We start from the raw sequence: 27,224 nt of genomic DNA on the forward strand, positions 1-27,224 counted from the left end.
ACCCTTTAGTCACTTACTGTATAGGCCCTACATGACGCAGTAAGAGCATGGCACTGAGTAACAACTTTTGTTTCTACTGATTATGATGTTAATTTACATGAGTTTTGAAAGTAAACAGCATAGATCTGAAGTTAATGCCCTGATTGATACACATAGTTCATGGCAGCTGCTTTGAACAAATGCATTCTCTCACACTTGAGAATTTGCAGTCTCCTTTGTCATGTAATGTAATGAGGATGTGAGACATATCACAATACACAAAAAGAAATACAACAGAACACCGATAATAGTTGTTCTTTGTTTATATTAGTTTTTGAAATGTGTATTGTAGTAACAGACTGAATGGTAGCGCATCTACGGTACATAGGTTGTGTGTTGGCAACATGGTACTGAATGGTTTAGTTAATTAGGCTACTTAAAATTTATTGCACAACATGTTTCCCTTAAACTTATGAATGTACATGACTACCAAGCTACACCCAACTTTCCCCACAGTTATCTTAAAAAAAAAATTGCTTATCGTTTTCTCATGTTATACAATTTATATGTTTACATGAATTCTTCACAGTGCAGAAGAAACAGTTATGTTTATAGGCTGTCAGCAAGTATGACAGACTCCCATGATGCAAAAATGCACTGTTTAAGGTATATTAATATCCCATATGAATTTTGGTCCTTGATAAAGTCCTGCTCAACATTTGACCAGTAATAGGAAAGTAATGAATGCAACATGTTCCTGGAGCTGCAGTGAAGACCCGGACAATACAAAGAAATGAAACTTTTCAACAAAATTACGACTCTACAGAAAACAAAAAGTATATATGCTACGCGTACCCCCGAAAATATACGTAATCATTTACATTTCATTTTTCTTAAATAAGGTCTGAAAGTTACAATAAAGAAGTACATATATGCTGTATACATACGCAAATAATTTCTGGAGCGTTTCTGGGGCTGACATGTCTCCAAAGCTATCTTCAAAGATTTATTAAATTCTGAACTCCCCAGTGGCCTCCTGTCACGCTAAGTCAATGCACGCCCTTTTATAACCGGCGACCGGCTAACACGTTATCTGTCAGCAGTCAGCACACCTATCAGGAAGTACAGTTTCATTGCCTGTAGCGATGTTGCCAAGTTATAGTTCGCCCTCACATACCAACAAAAACAGAGGAGAAAAGCTGTAACAGCTACTACAACACTTTTTATGTGGCATAATTCCGCGTGATTCGCCATTGGACATCTTCCATCTAACAAATGAGTGTTATCCGCTTTTTTGCCATCAACAAAAATTTGTTTGTCATACTTGTCATCTCTCCAAAATTTATATCGAGAGATGTTAGTTTGGATCGACAATCGCTACGTTTTCGACCTCATTGATCGATTGACGGCCACGTGATCGAATGCATAATATCGATAGCACTTGCCGTTCAAACCAGCAAGTAGAATCGAAAAAGATTTGGGTTTAAATGAAATATTGTTCAATTAAAAACTACTGAATGTCAAAGTTGCATGTAATTGTTACTATTTCCATTCACAATATGAAAGAAACACAACCATTTCATTACATTTATACGTCATGTCATAAGAATTTACACTTTCGGAACCTGCCTTTCATTTGTTCGTAAAACTTCTAACATTGAGTACTTCCGGCCATTCAAAACAACAAAACATTGGAGGGATTTTGCCGTTGAAGTTGTGTGGTTGTGTTTTAATTTAGGGCATAGAGTGAACACAAATGGATGGTAAATAAATATTTGTTATTCTTATAAGTTTGGTACTTACTTCGGAATTTTTTATAATTTGTATCGTACGAAATGTTTAGATAATAAAGCATGTTTAGGTTATGCTCGTACAATTTGTTGCAAGCCAGATTAAATCCTTGTTGTCAAGTATGTGTAAATTATCGTGAAACCAGAATAATTAATGAATTACGATACCTGTCATGCCGCTAGTTGAGCGTAACGTCATTTGCATACGTCTGCTCGTGTATCAAATGAGAGATACTCTCCGGATGGTGATATTTACAGTACCTTCGTTTGACAGATTTCGTGAAAAAATAATATGAACTATATTACACGAAACATTTTTGTGTGAAAAGTAGCAGAATTTATTAAGCGTGTGAAACGTTACTATTTTATCCTAATTTCAGTGTTAATTTGGAAGTAGTATGTATTCATGGTATTACATGGTTACTTGTATTAGAGACCGCGGAATATTCAATTCCTTCGAATCGACATCATATTCAATGAGAATATCGAAGAACTGTTTCTACTTACATTTGCAGCGGTATTCTTTACTGGTTTTATTTGTGTTCATCTTGTCAGATCCAGATGCCCAGGTATCGAAAGATTTAGCACTTCATTACGTGGGATGTAATCTTAAGTTGTAATTTATTGGGAATTGTCAGATTCCTCTCGTTTATTATAAATTATGTGAACACGCGTAATTTTTGTTTCATTACGTTCTGTAGTTAACTACAATGTGTTAACAAACTACAGAAAAGTGAAAGTTTTCTGCAGTTTTACAGCTTGAGCGTTTAATGTAAAAACTAATCACCATTACCTCATTTAAAGATCTTGGAAACTTCTTATTTCTATTGAACCAGGAAATTTATAAAATCGTGCGACGGTGTATAAATTAAAGCCTGGATTGTTTTCTACCATAATGACAGTAAGCTACTTATAAACAAAAAACCGAACGCAAGGTAAAATTATAGCAATTAGTTCAGTATTGTTAGGCCTATATATACAATCTTTGTTGAAGTTAATCAACGTAATAATTTCGTTCATACTTTGTCACAGAAGATGATAAAAGGGATGTTACCTTCACATTTTTACCTTTGTTGCTGAAAATCATATCTTTTCTTTTAGTATTGATTAATGATAATGTTTCTGTTCCCAGTTTGAAAGTGATATTTCGTTGCAGTTATGTAGCGACTGCATTTGGTCTTTAATTATACGAGATTTTGGCAGTTGTTAACAGTGTACCAGCAGGATCTGAGGTTTTATAGTATATGTATGTCAACATACAGATTTACATATGGTTTCAGTATATAAACATTTATTTGTAATATTCTTTCTTTCAGATATACAGTCATGGTGGGAAGTGCCCTGTATAGCTCACTTTTGTTCCTTGTTTAGGGCAGCTTTCAATCTGCTGGATTTTGACATTGAGGTTAGTGCTCACACCTCATTTGTTATTGTATCTTATAGAATATAATTTGTTACATTTCATAAACTTTTTATTTCAAGTAGAAGAATGACATCCACATTTGTCATTTGTTGTACCATAGTTGCCAAGGTTGAGAAATAGATATTGTAAAGAAACAATATGTTTGTTTTTCTGAAGTTACAAATTAAAGAGAAGAAAACTTTGAAATTTGGAAAAACATATATGGAGTGGTGGTGATTTGCTGACAGTTGTTTATAACATCTCTCTCTCTCTCTCTCTCTCTCTCTCTCTCTCTCTCTCTCTCTCTCTCTCTCTCTCAACTGCTACTAGAACTTGAAGTTATTATTATTAGAAATTGAAGCTAGCTAAATTTATGCTGTAAGGTGGTGAACATTTAGAAACATTGTGTTCACATTACTGGCAGTTACTGTTTCTTGCATTTGTTGTACCCTCCAGAATGTAAGCTTCATGTTAGCAGTTATAATGAGTACTCCACAAACTTTGTTCTTGCTTTTTCCAGAACACTGTGCACTTTGGTTTTGTATAGAAGTTGCTAATTGCACAGTTGCTTCCAGAAAATACTCCAAACAGTCTACACACAGCTCTTTCATTGACTACGTACAATCAGCTACTGACACAGTCCTGTGCAACCACCTGCGGGTTCGGGGGTAAGAATAGGCTCGTATTCCTGCTTGTCGTAAGAGGTGACTAAAAGGAGTCTCAAATGTTTTGGCCCTTATGTGATGTTCCACTCTTGGGTTTGACCACCATATTTCAAAATTATTCCGAAGAGCGAGCCGATTAGGAAAGGGGGCTTTAGTTGGTGCATTGTGTCCATTGTGCATTGAGACCTTTAGCTAGCTTATTCGTTATTGCATTGCAGTCCCACTCGCCCTCAATCTCTTGGGTGAGGATACATTCTTGGGTGCGATTTCCACCACCCACTCTGCAGTGTTGCTTTCTGTGCTGACTGCCTCCATGGACCACTTGCCACCTAATATACAGCATGGTAGCCAGTCCTTTGTGGTGGGGCCGCCATGTACCATGTTGGTTGTAGGCCCCTGACAACACAGGGATCACTCTACTGATGTCTGCGCCGTTAACTTCCCACGTATGCCTATCTCCCTGGGACATCGGGACTCCTGGCAGTGGCCATCCTTCCAGATGGCCCTTGTTGTGGCTAGGTGGCGCCCGTGGGGAGGGCCCTTGGTCGGAGTAGGTGGCATCAAGGTGGATGACACGCAATGAAGCGTGGCACATCTCTTTGCTGATGGCCAGCCACCAGCAGTCTCTAAGCGTTAGAGGGCTCACTTTAATTCAAACATGTATGACCCCAAATTGTTTCCCTTCCTGGCCACACCATGGGAGGAACAAAAGGCTATGAATGACAGCGAGATGTATTCGCCCCGGTATCTAGTCTGTACGAGAGCTGATGGGGAAGCCTTTGTGTCCGTTAAGCCTCAGTTCTTTGTAGAGCATTTAGAGGACAAGGTGGAGGGCTTGTCAAAAATGCGGTCCGGGTCAGTCTTGAAAAAACAGCATCCTCTGCCCAGTCACAGGCATTACTCGCTTGTAAGAAGCTGGGGGATGTTTCTGACACTATCACGCGCCATGGTGCATTGCTCTTCAGGAAACTTGGTTTCCAGCAATGCGAACCCCTGCTCTCCTTGTCTATCGGTGTTATTATAAGAAATGGGCAGCTCATGAGAGGGTATCTGGTGGCATCTGCATCTACGTCCTTCACTCTCTTTGCAGTGAGTCTGTCTCTCTACAAACACTTTAGAGCCTGTTGCTGTTCAGGTGTGGACACCTCAGGCTGTTACTGTCTGCAGTCTCTAACTTCCACCATATGGTGATTTCTTGCAGCGTGTACTGGCTGCACTTATAGCTCAATTGACCTCACCTTTTTCGTTGCTGGTAGACAACGCTTATAACTCTCTGTGGGGTGGATCAGTGGCAACAGGCAGAGGCAGCATCGTTGAGCAAGTATTGGCACAGCTTGACCTTTCTCTTTTAGATACTGGCATCTTCACACATTTCAGTGTGGCACATGGCACATACTCAGCCATCGACCTTTCGATCTGCAGTCCTAGCCTATTACCATCTGTCCAGTGGAGTGTGCATGACGACTTGTGCAGTAGTGACCACTTTCCAATCTTTCAGTCACTGCCACTTCATCACTCTTCTGGGCACCCCTGCATACAGACTATGAATAAGGCTGACTGGGACTTGTTCACCTCCATTGCCGCTATTGAGCCTCTTTCCAGTGACGCCATTGATGCGGTGGTTCGCTCGGTCACCACCGGCATCGTTACTGCCGCAGAATCTGCCATTCCCTGTTCTTCTGGAACCCTCGGCGGAAGACTGTGCCTTGGTGGTCGCCCGAGATCACTGATGTGATTAGAGATTGAAGGCGGGCACTCCAGCATCACAAGCGGCATCACTCATTGGTGCACCTCATCGCCTTTAAACAGCTCGGTGTGCGGTCCCACCGCCTTGTTCACCAACTTAAGTAGAAGTACTGGGAAAGGTATGTCTCCATCATTGTCCTCCGTACCTCTCCATCGCAGGTTTGGGCTAAGATTAGGCGACTCAATGGCTATTGGACCCCCTTCAGCGTAACTGCACTTTCACTGAATGGAGCAGTCTGTACTGACTCCGACACAATTGCAAACCGCTTAGTGGAGCATTTTGCTCAGAGTTCTGCTTCTGCGAATTACTCACTGGCCTTCCGCTCCCTGAAAGAGTGGTTGGAACATCAGAGCCTTTCATTTCACACGCACCATCCTGAATTGTACAATGCTCCGTTCAGTGATTGGGAATTCCAAACTGCCCTAGCCGCTTCCCCTTATACGGCTCCCGGGCCAGATCGCATCCACTGTCAGATGCTCAAACACCTCTTGGTGGACTGCCAGCGACGCATCTCAGAACTTTTCAACCATATCTGGGTTGAGGGTGAGTGCATGTCGCAATGGCAGGAAAGCTTCGTAATCCCCGTGTTGAAACCTGGCAAGAACCCACTGGAGGTGGACAGCTACCGCCCCATCAGTCTCATCAACGTTTTTTGCAAGTTGCTCGAACGCGTGGTGAGCTGGAGGTTGAGTTGGCTACTTGAGTCTCAGGGCCTTCTGGCTCCGTCTCAGAGTGGGTGCCGTAAGGGCCGCTCTGCCGCCGATAATGTGGTGTACCTGGGGTCTGCCATCCATACGGCCTTTGCCCGCCCTCAGCATATGGTTGCTGTATTTTTCGACATGCGGAGGGCATACGGTACGACATGGCAACATCACATCCTCTCTACGCTTCATGGTTGGGGTCTTCGGGGTCGACTCTCATTTTTCATACAAAATTTTCTGTTGCTTCATTCCTTCCGCGTGCAAGTTGCGGCCTCCCATAATTCCTCCTGAGTTCAGGAGAATGGGGTGCCGCAAGGATCTGTCTTAAGTGCCTACTTCTTTTTAATTGCATTTAATGGTCTCACTGTGGCGGTGGGAACGTCTGTCTCAGCTTCCTTGTATGCTGATGACTTCTGCCCATACTTTAGCTCCACTGACATTGCAGCTGCTGAACGGCAGCTGCAGGGTGCCATCCGCAAGGCGCAATCTTGGCTTTTAGTGCACGGCTCCCAATTTTCGGCTGCCAAGACCTGATTTTGCATTTGTGCCGGCAATGCAGTGTTCACCCTGAGCCACGGCTTTATCTTGACGGCGAACCTCTTGCTGTGGTAGAGACGCATCAGTTTTTGGGACTGGGTTTTGATACCCGGTTGAATTGGCTCCCTTATATTCGGCAGCTGAAACAGACGTGCTGGCGGCATCTTAATGCTCTTTGTTGCTTGACTCACACCAGCTGGGGTGCTGATTGGTCTACCCTTCTACAGCTGTACCAGGTGTTAATTCAGTCCTGTCTAGATTATGGGAGCCTGGCTTATGGTTCAGCATCCCCTTCCTCATTGCGGTTGCTGGACCTTCACAGCGAGATTTGACTCTCCACTGGAGCTTTCCGGACTAGCCCTGTCAACAGCATACTTGTGGAGCCAGGTGTGTCCCTCCATTGCAGTTCTGGTGACAACGATTACCAGCCACTTATGCTACACACTTTTGTAGCTTACCCGGGCATCCCAATTATTGTCTCCTGTTCCCTCAGTCGATCGTCCACCTTCTGGAACGGTGGCACGGTTAGGGTGTATGATCGCGGTTCGTGTCAGAGCTCTGCTCTCTGGGCTTCTCTTTTCCACTTCTTTTCTGGGTCCATCTGCATATAACCCCGTGGTGTGTGCCCCACCCATGCCTTCGGCTTGATTTGGCACAGGACCCAGAAGACTCAGTCCGTCCTGAGGCCCTCCACTGCCGCTTTCTTTCAATCCTTGCCATGTTTCAAGACTCAGACATTGTCTATACTGACCGTTTTATAGTTGCTGGTTGTGTTGGTTATGCTCTTCCTCTAGGGGATCATTATGAACAACACTCATTGCCAGCTGGCTGCAGTGTTTTCACTGCTGAACTGGTCGCTATCTCTCGCTCCCAAGAGGATATCTGCTTCTGCTCAGGTGAGTCCTTCATTATCTGTAATGGCTCCCTGAGCGGTTTACGAGCTATCAACCATTGTTTCCCTCACTCTTGTCTGGTGATGGCTATCGAGTAGTCCCTCCATACTCTTACCCGTTGCGGCCCCTCTATGGTCCTTGTGTGGGCCCCTGGTCATGTCGGCATCCCGGGAAATGAATGTGTTGACACGCTGGCCAAACATGCTGTCTGTGCACCAGCCTTGGAGATTGGCCTTTTGGAGAGTGATCTCAGGTCAGTTTTGCAGCAGAAGGTACTTCGCACCTGGGATGAAGAATGGCGCACCCTTCCTTCACCCAAAAAACTTCGGGCCATCAGAGAGGCTACCAGTGTGTGGAGCTCCTCCTTGCAGGTCTCTTGCAAGGACTCTGTTGTCATCTGCCTGTGGCGCATTGGCCACACCTGGATGATGCACAGATATTTATTGGACCACTAGGACTCACCTTTGTTGCTGCAGGTCAGCTTTGATGGTGGTCCACATCTTGTTGGACTGCCCACTTTTAACTCCGCTCAGGCAGACGTTTGCGCTGCCTGATACGCTTTCTGCACTTTTATCAGATGATGTTGCGATGGCAGATTTAGTTTTGAGTTTTATTCGTGCAGGGGGGGGGGGGGGTGGTGGTTATCGCTTCATCGAATTGTTTGTCATTTTTTTGTGTTGAGTCTGGCCTTTGGCCTACGATTTTAGACTGGGGTTTTCAGTGCGTTTCGTGGTGGTTGGCTTTCCCTTTTTTGTTTCTATGGTCGGCCAACCACTGTCACGCTTGGTGTAATTTTAATTCCTTTTTTCTGGTCTGTGTCTTTCTTGTCTTGTGTCGTCTCTTGTCATCTCCATGTTTGTTTTTATTTCATGGGGGTGTTTAAATTTTGTGTAAAAAGGGACCAATGGCCCTAATAGTCTGGGCCCTTCAATCCCAAAAACTGACCAACCAGTCCTTTGCATTCCTCTGACACCATACAGTAAGCACTTTAACATTGTTATGAGAAACTTGTAAGTAACGTTATTACCACTGATCTACATTCATACTGAGTTGTGCATTATTCAGCTACTCGTACAATTTGCTGTTGTTTTTCCCCTTGTTTCAAAACAGTGATCATGGTTTGAAGTAACTGTTTGTTGTTGTGGTCTCCAGTCGGAAGACCACAACAACCACTGGGTGTTCAGATAGATAGTAAACTATTCCGGAAAGCCCAAGTTCAAGATCTTGTTCAAAGACTTAAAGCTGCCATTTTTACTATTCGAATAGTATCTGAAGTAAGTGATTGTTTGACATGAAAATTAGTCTACTTTATTCTCTTATGTCATATGGTATTATGTTTTGTGGCAACTCTTCCCGTTCTCAGAAGATATTTTTGGTTGAGACACCGGCAGTTCGGGCAACAAATGGTTAAGTTGGTGAACCTCTGGTCAATCCCTGTCCACTAGTCTGGGTATTTTGACATTGGCCTCTCCATATGTATATTCTTCACTCTCAGTTCTTATTAACATTATCAGCTTATTCCCAAAAATTTGCAGCTTTCACTCATTTAATGCTAGGCAGAAATCCATTTACTTAAACTTATGGCTTGACTTTTTTGGGAGTTATAACCACTTTATTTTATCTGTTATTACTTTTATGTTGTAATTTCATGTACAGACATGTTCCACGACCTTGGAGATATGCTCCTCAATTAGTTCCTACGGAATTAGATGTATATGTGAAGACGAGTTGATGCTGCCCTGCATGGTAGTCTTATCTTGTGCAGTTCTCTTCATTTCTTTACAACTACTGCAATCTAAATAAATTTGAACGTGTTTGCTGTAATGATTCCTAGGTATTCTGTAGCAGCTTGTACCTCACGTTTCCCTCAGTCACCAAATTAACTATTTCATGATGCCTCAGGAGCTGGCAAAACCAAAGATTGCGGCAACACCTGTCTCCTTTGACCTCTCATTTCAGCAAGGTGGCAGACACCCCCCCCCCCCCCCCCATTTCAAGCTTATACAGTACAGTGACCATGACGTCACTCATTACACATGGAGACACACACAACCGATAAGAAAAAATTTAATTGCAGAAGTAATGTAATACTAATAGTACTGTTGCAGAATTCAGTGGGGGTTTTGACGAGGGCAGACTATACAACAGTCCTAATTCTAAACCCACCAAAAGAAGCAAAAATGAAGCAGTAGAAATCCTCAGCTGTCAATAGAACCACAGTAAAATAGGAAAACATGTACTAGAAAATACACATCACCTGTGTAGCTTAAGGGAAGCCCACAGTACCACACAAAGCTACAAAAAAAATAGGTACTAGAAATTTACACTTTAGCTTCTGATCATGTTGGGTACTCGAATCTCGGAGCCTTTTGTCCCCATATCAGTGTGGCTTCTGAAGATAACAATCTCCAACTGAACATTTTCTCAGATTGGAAACTGCAGGCAGAAGGGTTTTGCTAACTGCTAGCACCTTGTCGCAGTCTTCTTGGATCTACATAAGCCATACAACACAGCTTGGCACCATAACATTTTAGTTAGCCTCCATCACTGGGGCTTTCGCAGCCCCCTTCAGATTTTTATCCGCAAGTTTTTATCCCACCGGCTCTTCCAGCTTCAAGTTGGCACTTTGCTCGGCATCCCTTGGATTCATGATAACAGTATCCCACAGGGTACTGTGTTAAGTGTCACACTCTTCCTCATAGCCATCAATGGGCTTGTAACCTCTGTTGGGTCTCTGGTTACCCCAGCGTTTCATGTCGATGATTTTGCACCTGGTGGAGCTCCCACTCGGTTGCATCTCCTGAGCGCCGGCTCCAAGGCACCATCCGACAGGCCTCTGAATGGGATCTCACACATGGCTTCCAGCTTTCTCCTTCCAGAATGCGGGTTATTGATTTTTGTCATCGACCCTCCCTTCCCCCATCCAAAAGTTTTATATAGGCAACCAACTTCAAGATGTTATAACACAGTTCTGTTTCTTGGGTCTTATTTTTGATAAAAAGCTGATATGGCTGCCCCATATTTGCCACCTGAAGGTTACATGCATGCGGAAACTTTATTCTGTCCGCCTCCTGGCCCATACGTTTTGGGCTGCAGACCATGCTACTCTTCTCCATCTTTACCATGTTCTGGTCTTGTCCAGACTAGATTATAGTAGTCAAGTTTATGTCTCAGTGGCTCCCCCCACTCTGAAAATACTAGATTTTGTTCACCATTGGGGGGGTCTGGCTATTGCTGCCTTTCGCACTAATCCCATTGACAATCTCCTTGTAGAAGCCGATACTTAACCCCAGTCCCTTTCATGATTCCAGCTGTGGATATGCGGACCTACATCATATGCCTTTGCCCACAAGTGGAATGACTTCTGGTGTGCTACTGCTCTCAATAATAAAGTCCACACAATCAACGAGGCTCTTCCTTCTGCACCTCTCAGAAGGAGTCCACTGTCTTACACCGTCTACGCATTGGTCATACCAGGATCACCCATTGTTTCATCCTGCATAAAACCAGCCCCACAATGTGATTGTGGAGCTAGACTGACAGTGTCCCATATATTGGTGGAATGTCCCTGTCTTTGACCCTTTGTACTAAGTATAGTCTTCCAGGTTCCTTAATTTTAATATTAGCAGATGATTCATGGATGGTTGAACTGGTCCTCGGTTTCCTCCATGAAAGTGATTTTTAATTCCAGTTGTAAGGTTTTGCTTTACACATGGAGCAGGGGCAGGGTGCTGATGGTTGGGGTCTCTCTCTTCACGTTTTCTGTCTGTGACCCCATGACCACTCCCCAGTGGGAAAACCACTCTTTTTTTTCCAGTTTTTAGATTTTGTCTACTCTTTTATGCCTTCTGCTGTATGTGTTTCAACTTCCTCATTCTACAGTTTGACTCTTCTGACTGGATCCATCCATTTTTAGTGGATTCACTTTCTTCCATGAGTAACTTTGGAATCACAGGACTGACGACCTCGCTGTTTAGACCCTCTCAACTAATCAATCAATCAAATCAGGCTCTAGTCGTTCATCTGTAAAATTATCTTTAAACTGAGATGTACTTACCAGTTCTTCTGTTTTCACAAAAGTATCTGCACAGTTATCACAACCCTTACTTCTTGACCCTGCCACTGTCACCATACAAAAATACAACAGTTCCACAATGAAGATACAGTAGGCTGTAATCAAACAATGAAAAATCCAGACTGGAATGTAACAATATTATGAAAAGGAAAGTTGCTAGTCACCATATAGTGAAGATGCTGAGTCACAGTGCCTATCTGTAGTGCCTGTCTGTGACTGAGCATCTTCGCTATATGATGCATAGCGACCTTCCTTTTCATAATATTGTCACTGAAGAAGCCGAGTAGCGCAGTTGCCATATGTAGTGGTTACGATACTAGATTGTTGCATGGAGGGTCATGAGTTCAGAACTCAACTGAACTGAAAAAATTTAATTTCTATATTCGGTTCGAGTACATTCTAGAAGTATCCACAAATGGCAAGAACCATTGCACTGAAAAGTTCTATATATGAGCTGCAGTTTACGTGGCGAGAAACCCGAGTTCGAGCCATATTCAACAGCTCACAACCTATTGGAGACAGAAGAAGAAGGGGACGTCAAGATGACGGCAACTGTGTGCCACCATATGAGACATCCTTTTGGCTTCTCTGGTGACGATGGCCAAGATCCAAACAAGTGGCTGAAGTTATATGAGCATATAGCCAAATTTAACAAAAGGAGTGACCCTGTATTTTTCTACTTGGAGGGCACTGTCAATCAATGGTATGAGAACAACGAGGAGAAGTTCACAATCTGGGAAGTATTCCAGGTAGAACTGTGGATGAATTCCTCGAATGAAGGGGGAAGACAAGGTTGCACATCTCATGAAGGGTGTTGCTGAGGACATGTATCAAGCCCTACTCCTGAAGAGAAAAATCCTCCGCCGTTGATCACTACAAAAATAGTAGGAAACTACATCGATATCCTCATGGATGGCTGATCAGCCCAAGCTCTTGTGGACTCTGGAGCATCATATTCAGTCATTTAAGAGAAGTACCATCGCCAGTTGCAGCAAACCGTATACGTCGAGAACAGTACATCTCTGCTGAAGATGGCTAATGGGAAATATTTGAAAACTTGCAGGAAGATGTGTCATTATTGTTGGTATAAGTGGCCATACACAGCCCTTAGAATTCATCATCTTACAAGAGTGTAGTCATGACATAATTCTCGTATGGGACTTTTTGAAAGCTTGTCAAGCAATTATACACGCCTGGAAATTGAAATAAGAACACCGTGAATTCATTGTCCCAGGAAGGGGAAACTTTATTGACACATTCCTGGGGTCAGATACATCACATGATCACACTGACAGAACCACAGGCACATAGACACAGGCAACAGAGCATGCACAATGTCGGCACTAGTACAGTGTATATCCACCTTTCGCAGCAATGCAGGCTGCTATTCTCCCATGGAGACGATCGTAGAGATGCTGGATGTAATCCTGTGGAATGGCTTGCCATGCCATTTCCACCTGGCGCCTCAGTTGGACCAGCGTTCGTGCTGGACGTGCAGACCGCGTGAGACGACGCTTCATCCAGTCCCAAACATGCTCAATGGGGGACAGATCCGGAGATCTTGCTGGCCAGGGTAGTTGACTTACACCTTCTAGAGCACGTTGGGTGGCACGGGATACATGCGGACGTGCATTGTCCTGTTGGAACAGCAAGTACCGTGCACTATTCAGTGTCCCCTCGACGATCACCAGAGGTGTACGGCCAGTGTAGGAGATCGCTCCCCACACCATGATGTCGGGTGTTGGCCCTGTGTGCCTCAGTCGTATGCAGTCCTGATTGTGGCGCTCACCTGCACGGCGCCAAACACGCATACGACCATCATTGGCACCAAGGCAGAAGCGACTCTCATCGCTGAAGACGACACGTCTCCATTCGTCCCTCCATTCACGCCTGTCGCGACACCACTGGAGGCGGGCTGCACGATGTTGGGGCGTGAGTGGAAGATGGCCTAATGGTGTGCGGGACCGTAGCCCAGCTTTATGGAGACGGTTGCGAATGGTCCTCGCCGATACCCCAGGAGCAACAGTGTCTCTAATTTGCTGGGATGGCGGTGCGGTGCCCTACTGCACTGCGTAGGATCCTACGGTCCTGGCGTGCATCCGTGCGTCGATGCGGTCCGGTCCCAGGTCGACGGGCACGTGCACCTTCCGCCGACCACTGGCGACAACATCGATGTACTGTGGAGACCTCACGCCCGACGTGTTGAGCAATTCGGCAGTACGTCCACCCGGCCTCCCGCATGCCCACTATACGCCCTCGCTCAAAGTCTGTCAACTGCACATACGGTTCACGTCCACGCTGTCGCGGCATGCTACCAGTGTTAAAGACTGCGATGGAGCTCCGTATGCCACGGCAAACTGGCTGACACTGACGGCGGCGGTGCACAAATGCTGCGCAGCTAGCGGCATTCGACGGCCAACACCGCGGTTCCTGGTGTGTCCGCTGTGCCGTGCGTGTGATCATCAGTGTCCGGAGCAAGTATGGTGGGTCTGACACACCGGTGTCAATGTGTTCTTTTTTCCATTTCCAGGAGTGTAGATTGTGATCGCTCGAAAATTGTGCTAGACGAGATGAGATACTGTGGACAGGAAGATCCACCCCCGAGTGTGTGGAGACTGTGTGCTAGATGAAGTGATCATTCCTGCAGTCAGCACTAGAAAGGTAGCTGTCATGTGTCATGCCATGCATCAACCCATGGATCTTGTACTGGAATGTAAGAGTAGCATACCACTGAAGAATAACTTGGTCATCCCAGCCTCTGTTGTCTCGTTTGAGAACGGATTCGGTGAATTGTGGATAATTAACTGTCGCTGAGAACCGCAGATCCTTACCAGACACATGTGCATAGCAAACACTGGGCCGTTAATTGTAGAACAGCTGAGCACCATAGAAACCTCCCATGCCAAGTCTGTGGCCGACATTAGCGCTACCACTACGAGACAAGATCTTCTAGCTCAACTATCACCAGATCTCGCTAAGGAACAACAGAAGAAGCTACTTCCCATTTTTCAAGATTTCTCTGAATGCTTCAGTCCACTGGTGAAGAGCATATTAGACAATTCGACAGTGAAGCACTGGTCTAGCACTGGAGACTATCAACCAATAGGCCAGAGAGCATAAAGTGTGTTAGCAACAGAACGTCAAATAATTCGCGACGAGGTTGAGAAAATGATGAAAAATGACATCATTAAGCCTTTGCACAGTCCATGGTCATCACCAGTGGTTCTCATCAGGAAGAAAGCTGGCAGTTGGCGCTTTTGTGTTGATTACAGGAAGCTTAATAAGATTACTAAAAAGGACGTTTACCCTCTTCCACGAATTGATGATACACTTGATTGTTTGAAGAGAGCTAAGTTTTTCTTGACCATTGACATGAACTAGGGATACTGGCAAATTTAAGTAGATGAGGCTGATAGTGAGAGAACTGCATTCATCACCCCCTGAGGGCCTGTATGAGTTTAAGGTAATGCCGTTTGGTTTGTGTAATGCATCAGCAACTTTTGAACGAGTGATGGATAATCTTCTAAGGCACCTGAAGGGGACGGTGTGTCTTTGTTTGTCTTTATTATTTAGATGATATTGTAGTGTTCTCAGAGACATTTGATTTACACATAAAAAGACTGTGGGCCATTCTTAAGTGTCTCCAACAACCCGGACTGAAACTTAATCCAAGAAAGTGTCTCTTTGGAGCAAAAGAGATCAAAATATTTGGACACCTTGTGTCAAACGAAGGTGTGCAGCCAGACCCAGAAAAGGTGAGAGCTATAACGGAATTTCCTATTCCTAAAAGTATTAGAGACGTGAGAAGCTTCCTCGGATTGTGTTCTTATTATTGTCATTTTATCAAAGACTTTTGTATCAAAGCCAGGCCATTCCAAGAGTTGCTAAAAGCTGATGCTAAATTTATCTGGGGTGATGCCCAACAAGATTCTTTTGATGTGCTGCGAAAAGCACTGACGACTGACCCTGTACTTGGTCTGTATGATGAGAGAGCACGTACAGAACTACACGCAGATGCCAGTGGGCAAGGCATTGGTGCTGTTCTGGTGCAGATTTCAGATGGAAAAGATAAGGTTATAGCCTATGCTTCTAGGACACTTACAAAAGCCGAGAGAAACTACTCAGCTACAGAAAGAGACTGTCTTTCTGTGATCTGGGCCATCTGCAGATTTCAACATTCCTATGGAAGGCAATTCGCGGTTGATACAGAACATCATTCACTTTGTTGGTTGACAGGTCTTAAGGATCCAACAGGATGACTCGCCAGGTGGGCACTACGTCTTTAAGAGTATGACATCACCATAGTGTACAAAAGTGGAAGAAAACACCAGGATGCTGACTGTCTCTCAAGGAACCCTGTGCAAGACCATCAAGACTTTGAAGAAGATAGCGACTGCCTTGCTGCACTCCAGGATCTCTCTGCTGAGCAGAAGGAGGAAGCCAAGATATCTCAAATTATGCTTGCCATAAATTGGTCAGAGGATGTGAAAGGATAATTTAAGTTAGTTAATGGATTACTTTGAAAGAAAAACTTTGTTCTGTTTGGAAAGAGGTGGCTATCAGTGATTCCTAAACACATGCGCTTAGATGTTCTACAGAAATTCCGTGACACACCTGAGGTCAAACATTTAGGATTTATTAAGACATATGTTAGGATCCACAAGAGATTTTTCTGGCCAGTTTTATTTAGGAGTTCCATCATTATGTGTTGCACTGTCGAGAGTGCCGGAGGAGAAAGGCAGTTCTTCAGAAACCACCTGGCTGACTCATACCAATTCCATCAGCTGAAATGCCTTTCCAGCATGTCGGGATTGACCACCTCATCCTATTTCCAACATGTGCTAGTGGCAATAGATGGGTTATTGATTGCACTGATTATCTGACGTGCTATGCCATTACAAAATCCATGAAAACAGCTGAAGCATTCGAGGTAGCCAAATTCATCGTAGAAGACATTGTATTAAAACTTGATGCCCCAAGGTCGTTAATCATAGATTGAGGGAAAGTTTTTAAATTGAATCTTGTGACAGAGATAAACCGTCGGTGCAACATTACTCATCATATGAAGACTCCTACCATCCGCAAACTGCGGGCTTACTGAGTGCCTTAATAAGACCTTGGCTGACATGCTATCAGTGTTCGTCAGTTTTGAGCAGAGCAAATGGGATGAGGTGCTACCTTTTGTGACACCGCCAAATAAGACACCAAAGGATTTATGCAATTTTTCCTGGTGCATGGGTGTGAGGCAACTGTGACGATAGACACCGTGTTTCCGTTAACATCCTGATGACATGGACGACGATTACATCGGCCAGGTGTTAACCAGAGCTGAGGAAGCTCGGCAGTTAGCTAGACTCCGCACGCTGCAGGCTCAAGAAAATGATCGCCAAAGGTATGACGCGAGCTACCGCCCTGTTGTCTACCAGCCTGGTGACCTCATCTGGATCTTCATTCCTGTTCGGAAGGTTGGTCTCTCAGAGAAGCTCCTCAGGCGCTACTTTGGACCTCATAAGGTTGTAAGACAGTTTTCTGATGTTACTTATGAAGTTGAAGATTTCGACCCCGACACAAGACGACGAAAGATCAGAGATACGGTCTACGTCTTTTGAATGAAGCCTTATAAGGATCCTGCAACTCAGGGTAAATTTGAAGTTCCAGCAACAGGTGACAAGCTGAAGGGTAATGAAGAATGCAGCGACAAGGGAAGTTCCTAAGAAGATCACCCTCAGGGCGAACGTCATTCATCGGGAATCGAAGTATGCAGGAGCAAAGACTTGTTCCTGGACTAGGAGGACATAACACAGAGACGCTGTTCTCTTAAAGACGGGGCAATGTTGCAGAAGAAGCCGAGTAGCACAGTCGCCATAGTGTAGTGATTATGATACTAGATTGTTGCATGGAGGGTCGTGAGTTCAAAACTCACCTGAACTGAAAAATTTTAATTTCTATATTTGGTTCGAGTACATTCTAGAAGTATCAACAAATGGCAAGAATCATTGTACTGGAATGTTCTGTACCATATGTGTTCTGGCCAGAGGCAGTTCGCTCTGCACTCTTTTATATGCAAGTGCTGAATAAACCTTCATTAAGTGAAGTTAGTGTTCATCATTCATCTACTTACTCCTTCCTCTACGTAACGATATTGTTGTTGTAGGCTCTGGCCCGTATAATGTGCTGCAGGTGGTTGTACACCATCTGCTATTCACTATAGCAATATCAACTCTCCTGTCCCCTGACACCACTGCTGGGTACCAGCAGCACTTGATAGGGTGAATGGTGTGGTTGCTGGCCAGTGAGGCCCAGTAGATACACTGTTGATGGAGAAACAATACTTTATTAACTTCAGATACACATTATGCTGTTAGCAATGTGAGGCGCACACACACACTCCAGGTCGGCAGATGCTTGCAGACATTGGCTTCCACCTTGATGAGAAGGCGTACCATCAGTGCCTGCTAATGCTGACGTTAAGCAGTGATGGCCTGTAGTGGGCCTTGGCCTTGGAAGTCAGTGACACTTTGTGTTGTGCTGCCAAAACATCTTGCAATGGCAGATGCCTGTGCTCGGGTTACTAAGGCACAGTGATGCCAACCACGTAGATGTAGGCAGACTGGTGTGCACAGGATATGACCCACTGCCCTCCGGCTTGAGTCAGATGGTAGTAGACACAGATGGCAGGACAGCGGCGCTGTGGCAACAAGTCCCACAAGGAGTGTCAGTGCTGGCAACAGCTGGCCTGACCTGGTCTTGAACACATGGCTGCTGCTGGCAGTGCTGAGTCCACCCATTGTCCAGTATGGACCTGGTGTGGTGGTGGCCCTAGACTCTGAATGCCTCTGCCTCAAAATCTGCTGCTATTTATATGGGTCTGTGGCACAATTTTGCACTAAAACCCCACACCCAGTCACATAGCTCATAACAATAGCCTTACCTTGGTATGTTAACACCGTCCTGCCAGCTGCTGATATTATCCATGTCGTCAAACTGCGCTTACACAGTATTCCAAGTTCTTTGGAAACTACGTAGTGATACTACAGTAGTTAGTGTTAGCATCATAGTGCATCCTGTCATAAAGCAACTGCTGTGAGGCAATGGTCTGTCTATACCAACATTCCTGAAATGGACTGGCCTGTCCAGAGCTCTAACCTGGAACCAAAGGGAAACATTTGGGGTGAGTTAGAATGTGGACTTCACTCCAGACTCCTGTATCCAACATTACTACATTCTCTGATTTTGGCTCTTGACGCAGTACCCATCAGAGGCAAAATGTGGACCCAACCTGTGTTAATGTTAAATAAAAGGTGTTAAATAAAAGGTAATGTAAGTATAGGCCAAGGAACTATTGTATCAGTGGTTGTCAGCTAGGAACCATTATTTCTCAAATAAAGCTCTTTTCATTGAATGGGAACTCTGTAGGGCTCTGGTATTTGCCAAGAATTATCAACATCACATACTTGTTGTTTTTAGTTGTATCTGGTGTGAAGGTGTTGCCAACCCATTGAAGGGAAAGCACAATTGCATCAGTTTTGAAACCAAGTAAAACTCTGTATGAAATGGACGGCTATAGACCCATCTGCATTACAGATGCTAGTTACTTGAATGAATGGTGAACTGATGACTCTGCTGTACTCTTGAGACAAGATACCTTTTGTCCAACTGCCAGTGTGGATTCTTGGAGGGCTGATTCACAACCGACCACTAATTTTGACTGGAGTCTGCTATGAGGGGAGATTTTATCAGTTGCAAATACTTCCCTGCAGTTTTCTTTGGGTTAAGGAAGGCCTGTGACCCAAAAGGCTGTACCATATTCTAACTACACTGTGCAGGTCGGGGTGGCCTCCTAATTTTTATCCAGAATTTCCTATCCAGTAGTTTTGTGTTATAGGTGGTTAATCGCACCGTACCAGCTATGTACGGGAAATACAGGACCATTGGGATTTATACTTAGTGTGATCCTTATTTTGATAGCAATTAATGGGCTTGTAGAGGCTGTCAAGCGTATGGTCTCACCATCTGTGTGTGTGGACAACTTTTGGATTTACTGCAGTTTTTCAGCCATAAATGTTACAGAAGGCCAACTGCAAGGAGCCATCAGGGAAGCTCTGTTCTAGATTCTCATCCAAAGCTTCCAGTTTTCCACTATGAAGAAATGTATTGTGCACTTCTAATACCATAAAAATGTTTATCCACATCCAAAACTTAACTTTCGTAATGAACTGCGTGATGTGGTAGACACAGACAATTTTTTGAGACTGTTGTGTGATGTTTGGATGATGTGGCTGCTGTATATTCGCCCTCAGCAGCTCAGCATTCATTTGCTGGGTAGGAGCTTGGCGACACCACGGTTCTTGAGCTGGGAACTGGTAAGCACCGCCAGTTCCGTGTCACCGTAAGCTCTGAGAATGCTTCAGCGACTGCTGTGTGGCGAGACGGTGGAACTTTGTGTGTGTCAGGCAACAGAGATCTTGGCTTGACCACCCGGATCGTGAGTTTGGTAAAAACTCTATTAAAAAAAACCTCAATCCCAGTGTGTACTGTGAGCTGATGGGATGCACGGCTGTTGAGATGAAACAGTCATTTGTGAGCAGTCTCTGAGGAACTTGCCACCTCTCAGTTGTATAACCCTTATTCAGGCATGTGGGGCTCTGTTTGAGTGGACTCTTGTTTCCCTAGCTGCTTGTAGGACTGTCACCTCATATTCTTCCATGGTGCAGAAACCTATTCCCAAGGTGGACGCAGACGACGTCTAATGTGCCTGTATCCATCACAAGCACCTGTATTTGCATGTGTAGATGCCAAGAAAAAAGAGTAAGGACAAAACAACCCAGGCAGCTGCACCAGGAAAGACCAGCAACAGTTCCACAGTGAGCATCCAGAAGGTACAAGAAAAGTAGAGTGCCTCTCAATGCCCCCTTTCCCCCTCATCTTCAAAGGTACACAGACTGTGTTGCAAGGCCACCAAGAGCAGTTGCTTAGTGATTTGATTCACAGATCCAGTTATATGGCTCTTTCTGTGTATAGCGATTTTACGACTATGACGTGTGGGGCCTGAAGATGGCATCAATGTAATGCCGAAACTGGTAGCACATCAGAAGTTCATAAGATAAATTTCTACAATACTTACGGCTGTTGGTAAATTATTGCATCAAGAAATACATGCCAGCTGTTGTCTCACAGTCCATAATGGATCAACAAAGAAGAGGCAACTGGTCTGTTGGTGGAGTGCTCTGCAATCAGGACTAGGCGTGCAGCTCTGCGTAGGTTCAAGTGTCAGCCAACTACAGAGTATCTTGCAGCCTTTTGGGTGGCAGGGGCAAAGTGTCACTGAATTATTCGAGAGAGCAAGAAGAGGTCACGGCAATAGTTCTTGTACACCATTAATAGTTCCATGAAGAGTTCAGTTGTATGGGAGACCATCAGGATAATTTCTTGGAGAGGAAGGAGGTGCCCTGTGGCTGCTGTAATGGCACTCTCCAAACCAATACATAGGACATTGCCCGACTATGGCAGCCTATTTTTCCACAGTTACTGCAGCTGCCAGTCAGGACCCAAGTTTCCAGCACCATAGAGCGGTTGCTGAGAAGTGTAGTTTGGACTGTCCACCACTGATGAAGATAATACAACTGCCCATTTTCCATGTGTGAGCTGGATTCTGCATTGTCTGTGGCTCATGACACGTCCCCTGATCATGACAGTATCCATTGTAGTATGCTGCTGCACCTCACTGGGTGGAACAAAGATACCCTCCTTGCAGTTTTTAATGCCATTTGGGCGTCAGGTCACTTTCCCAACTTGTGGCTTGAGGCAATTTTAATTCCTCTCTTAAAACCTGGGAAAGACTGTCCATCCCCAAGTAGTTACCGTAGCGTTGCCCTCACTAGCTATGTGGGAAAGACCTTTGAGCGAATGGTGAGCTGCCGCCTTGTTTGGATCTTAGAGTGAAGGTGCCTCCTTAGTTGCTTTCAATGTGGGTTCAGGAAGTATTGCTCCATCTTTGATAACCTAGCCCTACTGGAGGGGGTTATACAACAGTCTTTCCTATGTTGGCATCACTTTCTAGGTATATCTTTTGACATTCAGAAGGTGTATGATACTACTTGGAGGAATCTTAACCTCAAGCAGCTTCACGAATGGGGTTTTCGTCTTCCCATTTTATTCAGTCCTCCTCTCGCCATGATATTTTAGTCGGTGATGTCTTGTCTGACCACTTTGAGCAGGAGAATGGTGTCCCTCAAGGTAGCATTTTAAGTGTGACTGTCTTTGCCATTCCTATTAATAGCATTACATCCATAGTGAAAAGTCCTGTCCAGTGGTCTTTATTTGTGGGTGACTTTTCTGTTTTTTTGCTCTTCTTCAAACCTTGCAGTGACATGCAACTAACTCTTTGATGTTTGAATGAACAGACACAGAAGAGTGGTTTTAAGTTTTCTACAAAGAAGTCTATGTGTGATCTTTCTAACCATTCTCATTCCATTTTAAACTTGCGTGAGTTGATGATAAACTTCACAGTACATAGCAAGTGCTACAACTGTATGTTCAGTTCTGAGTTCACTAAATGACGTTCCCTGTGTACGTCCGTCCTCGATAATGGTCTATAATCAAGTGGCGAGAGGTGCTCTTCTACCTTCCAAGTCATCTGGTCATTGGCAGATTGTACTCAGCTGACAATTGGCCGAGGCGAAGTCGCTATCTTCATGCTCGGCACCACCCGTCGCACTGGTGAAACTTGGGTAAATGGTGAGTCTCTATGGCATCTTTGCGCCTGTGGTGCTTTTTCCCTGGCTGCGTCTTGTTCGGACAACATGCCAGTATAGGTCTGCATTCACATATATCATTATTTGTTGTGTTACAGAGTGAGGTTGTGCAGTAGTAAGTCACAGGACTCACATTCAGGACATAAATTCAAATACCCTCCTGAGTATCTGACTTTGCTGTTGTGTGTGTAAATTGTTTGAGACAAATTCTAGGATGATTCATCAGAATGGGTCACGGACAATTTCCTTCTCCATCTTTACCCAATTTGAGCTTGTACTGTCTCCTAAGGATCTTGTCAATGATATTGTGGTATTCAGGTGGAAAGCTGTCACTTATCTCTAGCTTGTCGATTACTGTGTTTGACAATGAAATATCTTTTCTCAGTAGGAATGTTGCAGGTAATAAGAGTTCATTTTTGTTTACCTAAACAGTGATAAAGGATATCCTAGAATTTACTGTGTAAAATTGAGGACCTAGTACTAAAGGTTTTTCATTGCCCATAAAACCAATTTCCAACAAATTAGTCTTATAGTGCTTAGTGAAATAAAATAGCATTTTCTGTTCTCACAGAACTAATTCCTGTCCACCTAATTTCTTTCAAAGCCACTATAGTTAGTCCGTACCAAGTCTCATCAAGCTCAGTAAATCTGCTGGTTGATACAGGACTTTGGCATTCCAGTTTTCCAATTGCAGTCCAGATCACTGTGACGGTCATCTCACTTAGGTTGGTGTTCAGTCCTAAATTCAGGGACCCTGGTTTAAAGTTCAGCTCAAGTTAGTACCCTTTTGTCAACTTTCAGTCTAGAGGAAAAGGTTTGTATTTAAAGTTTTCATCGGCTAGTTTGTTACTTTTATTGAGCAAGGAGCCTGATTTACCTCTAATTTATGTTCATAATTTCTTCCACTACCACATTAGGAGCCAACCTATATCTGAACAATTGTGCAAGGGCCATTGCCCATTGTTTGATTACACTTATTCACAATTTCCATGTATTGTTACTTCCGGCACTTGTTGGAACTTACCTGTGTTATGTCAACCCTGCCAAACCCTCATAATCTTCCTTTCTGAGTCTGGGATTGCTTATCTGGTTTTGCATTACTTGCCATTGTCACCATACGTGGTGGAATGTTTACTGTCTACCACTTACATTTCACCTGCTATTTCAGGCTTGCAATGATGAATGTTTCTGCTTTGTCGATATAAAATTGTGAAAAATCTTACTTTCTGTTATTAATTGAGGAGGACCCTAGTAGATGTTACAAACAGCTTCTTTATTATTATTCAAAAGACTGGTGGTGCAATAGCTATGAAACGAAATTAACTTCACTTCTTCAACAGTTCCAACTAAATACAATTCGGAAGTATAGACTCCACCTGTCTGCTGTGAGCCAGAACTAAAGTGAGAAAAGCTAGCACTCAAAACAATTGTTGCCTAACTTCTCAGCATGACGCAGTCTTCTCCTGTGGCATGTCAATGACTTAAGTGATGGACTGCAAGCAGTGCACACATGACTCAACCAGCACTCACTGACAAGAACTGTTCGCGTTGGCTTAAATAGTTACTCTTCAGGAAGAGATGTGCTGTCCCTCTAGTCACTTGTGAAACTATGGCATTGTAGTTTTGTGATGGGGGCTACCTCTTACTGATGCCTGGTGAGATACCTAGTGGTCTGTAGCTCTCGGTGCACCTCCTGGTGGTTTGGGTTTGTACTTGACTTTCCCGTGTGACCACAGCAGAGCAAATGAGTGTCGCCTACTTTAACCCACGCATCGAAACTATAGCTAGGGTTGCGGGTGGTGCTCGTGGTCACCATAGCACATTGGCATATAATGTACTATGGGCTTCTGCAGTCATTTCCAGTGTTTGTTTGGAAGATATAATTGCCCTATTCATAACACTACTCTGCTGCAGATTACCATATCAAAACATCACCCCAGAGACACGTTTTTCAGTCTTCATGAAGCTTGTGGTGAACCACAAGTAGGCATAATTATCCAAAGCTGTCTCTCATTTGCCTGAAGCGATTTAGGGAAATCGTAGAAAACCTAGATCAGGACAACCAGATGCAGTTTTGGACCGTTGTCCTCCCGAATGCGGGAGGATGACAGTTCAAGCACGTGTCCGGCCGTCCTGATTTAGGTTTTCCATGATTTCCCAAAAATTGCTTCAGGCAAATGGCGGGATTGTTCCTTTGAAAGAGCACAGCTGATTTCCTTCCACATACTCCCCTAATTCGAGCTTGTGCTACATCTCTAATGATCTTGTTGTTGACAGGAGTTAAACATAAATCTGCTCCTGCTCCTCCAGGACAGCCTCCAGAGTGAGGCTTGACTCGAATTTGAGGACTTCTGTGTAATCTTCGTAGGTATCAGTAAAGGAGGCTTTCATAACAATATGGATCCAAAATGGTGGAACAACTGCACCAAAGATACCATATCTGATAAGAAACTCTTTTACGAATTGTGCCAAGAAACTTGCAGAAACAGATGGGGAATCTGACGGAGAGGCTAAGAAAATATTCCAAAGAACATTTACTACTGAGAAAGAAAAAGCTTAGTTCAAACTCTATAAATGGATTGAAAAAGGAAACAACACAGAAATACACAAAATAACAAAACACTAACATAATAGCACTAGAGACTTTAAAACTACAAAGTGCTTCACAGACAGCAAAGACACACTACTAACAGCTGGTAAGGACATAAGTGAAGGATGGTATGAATGTTGCAGTCTGCTATTGTTGAGTTTCCTTAATAGCCACAGATCTGATACTACCTGGCACTGTAAATGAAAACCCAGCAATGGTCTTCTAAGAAACTAAGCATTAATGTAAACAATGACTACTAGTGGGATAGATAAGGCCACAGGATAACGTAATGGTAAAAGGCAAGGACAAAGAAGTAAACGACGTGCTGTGTTTCTCGGCATAGAGGGCCTTTGAATGATGGATGCTGTCAGCTATTCCAGCTTTCAGCACAAGATGATAAGGTTACTGTTAATGGAAACAAATTTAAATTGAATGCTTTCAGACTGTGGACCATATATGTATTACCAAACCCATTTATTTTCCTAACATACTTTCACAATAACTTAAAGCAACATGTCACTGTGAGTGCTAATCTTTTGTTACCCCCTTCCCCCTCCCTCCCTCCCCCAAAGGCATTACTGGCATTTAATGTGGCCTTTATTTTAGGCAAGTTTTGAAAAGAGTATATTAAGTTTTAAAAACTTTTGTTTTGTCAAACATTGTACTACATAGATTGTAATGAAGATCAGAATGGATATTTTGTAATAGCTTTGCAATCCTTTAACCTGTCAGACATAGCTCTTTGTTGCACTTACACATTATGAGTGCCTCTTAGCTTGTTCACCTAGTATATCCAGTGATTTCCTTGTCTTTATTTGGATTACATTTCACATAGTATTGATTTTCATGTACAGATGTTTTATTACTGTTTCATTTTGAACCTATTCTTTATGTAGTAATATTTGTATAGTGTTAATGATTTTCCACACATTACATTTGTATACATAAACACCAGTGAGCTAAAACTTTATGACTAACTATTTAATAACTTGTTGTTCCACCCTTGGAATGTAGTACAGCATCTATTCTGCAAGACATGGAGACTTAAGTCTTTGGTTTTCCGAGGTGTGTGGAACCAGGTGTCTACATGCACATCTTGCAATTCTTGAAAATTACAGGCAAGTGATTCCATCGGGTTCAGACCGCTTGAATTTGAAGGCTGAGACATCAACTTGAATTCATTACCATGGCCTCTCAAACCACTGTAGAACAATTCCGACCATGTGACATGAACCGTTATCCTGTTGAAAGATGCCTTTGCTGTCTGGGAAGGCATCAAGCATGAAGTGATACAAGTGACTTGCAATATTGTTCACACAGTTGATAAGTTGCAATGGTGCTTTCAGTTACCACTGTGTCTCCCGTGGAAGCCTAAGTGAATGTCCCCCGTATCATAATACTGCCCACACCAACCTGTGACGATGGCACAGTTCAAGCTCCAAGCAGCCATTTACCTGGATGAAAGTTACCTGGACATGATCAGCAATGTAAAGAGAAATATGGTTTATCCAACCAGGTATCAAGTTTCAATTATCCACTGACCAGTCTCAATGATCCTGTGCCCTCTACAGTCAGTAAGTGATAATATTGTTGGGGCTACATAGGAACACAAAGGGTTTGTATTCCATGGAGTCCCATCATTTAACAGTGTGTGCTGAATGGAGTGCTCAGAAACACTTATGCCTGCACCAGTATAGTACTCTGTTGTTATATGTATCAGAGATCGCCACCAATCCTGCTGCGTTCCCAGAGTGGATCGGGGTCCTTTGATTTGGAGCCGAGTGGAGGGTCTCAACCAGAGGCTTCGTCGACTCTGTGACGGTCTTGGCTGCAGATTTCTAAACTTTCACTATTGGGTGGGGAATTGTAGGACGCCCCTAGATATAGGTCAGGGGTGCACTACACAAAGGAAGCGGCTACTTGGGTAGCAGAGTACTTGTGGCATGCACATGGGGGTTTTTAAGGCTAGGCAGTAGTGCGAGGTGTCCTGATGAACACTCACCATTCGACGTGCAGGAGGGGAAATCAGGACACGCTCAGTGTAAAGACACTTCAGCTATCAAGATATTAGCAGTAAATTTTCAGAGTGTT

At 43.8% G+C, this 27,224-nt stretch overlaps 2 protein-coding genes across 3 annotated transcripts in view; one reads left to right on the forward strand and one right to left on the reverse strand.

Annotated features, from left to right (window-relative positions):
• The window catches only part of LOC126267504 (cytosolic non-specific dipeptidase), a 180,350-nt gene extending 179,012 nt beyond the window's left edge, over positions 1-1,338 (reverse strand). The window contains exon 1 of the mRNA XM_049972801.1: positions 927-1,338. Coding sequence (XP_049828758.1) covers positions 927-961 — 35 coding nt within the window. The 5' untranslated portion in view covers positions 962-1,338. The remainder of the gene's footprint in view (positions 1-926) is intronic.
• A 194-nt stretch (positions 1,339-1,532) lies between these two features.
• LOC126267507 (mucin-12-like) overlaps positions 1,533-27,224 on the forward strand; it is a 278,640-nt gene continuing 252,948 nt past the window's right edge. Inside the window, exons 1-2 of one of the 2 annotated variants that reach the window (XM_049972804.1) lie at positions 1,533-1,742; positions 3,086-3,174. In XM_049972804.1, the coding sequence (XP_049828761.1) occupies positions 1,736-1,742; positions 3,086-3,174 (96 nt within the window). In that variant the 5' untranslated portion in view covers positions 1,533-1,735. The remainder of the gene's footprint in view (positions 1,743-3,085; positions 3,175-27,224) is intronic. The other variant, XM_049972806.1, reaches the window with a different exon arrangement.

The sequence above is a fragment of the Schistocerca gregaria genome, chromosome 4 (assembly GCF_023897955.1).
Source record: "Schistocerca gregaria isolate iqSchGreg1 chromosome 4, iqSchGreg1.2, whole genome shotgun sequence".
In the NCBI taxonomy this organism is placed as follows: Eukaryota; Metazoa; Arthropoda; class Insecta; order Orthoptera; family Acrididae; genus Schistocerca; species Schistocerca gregaria.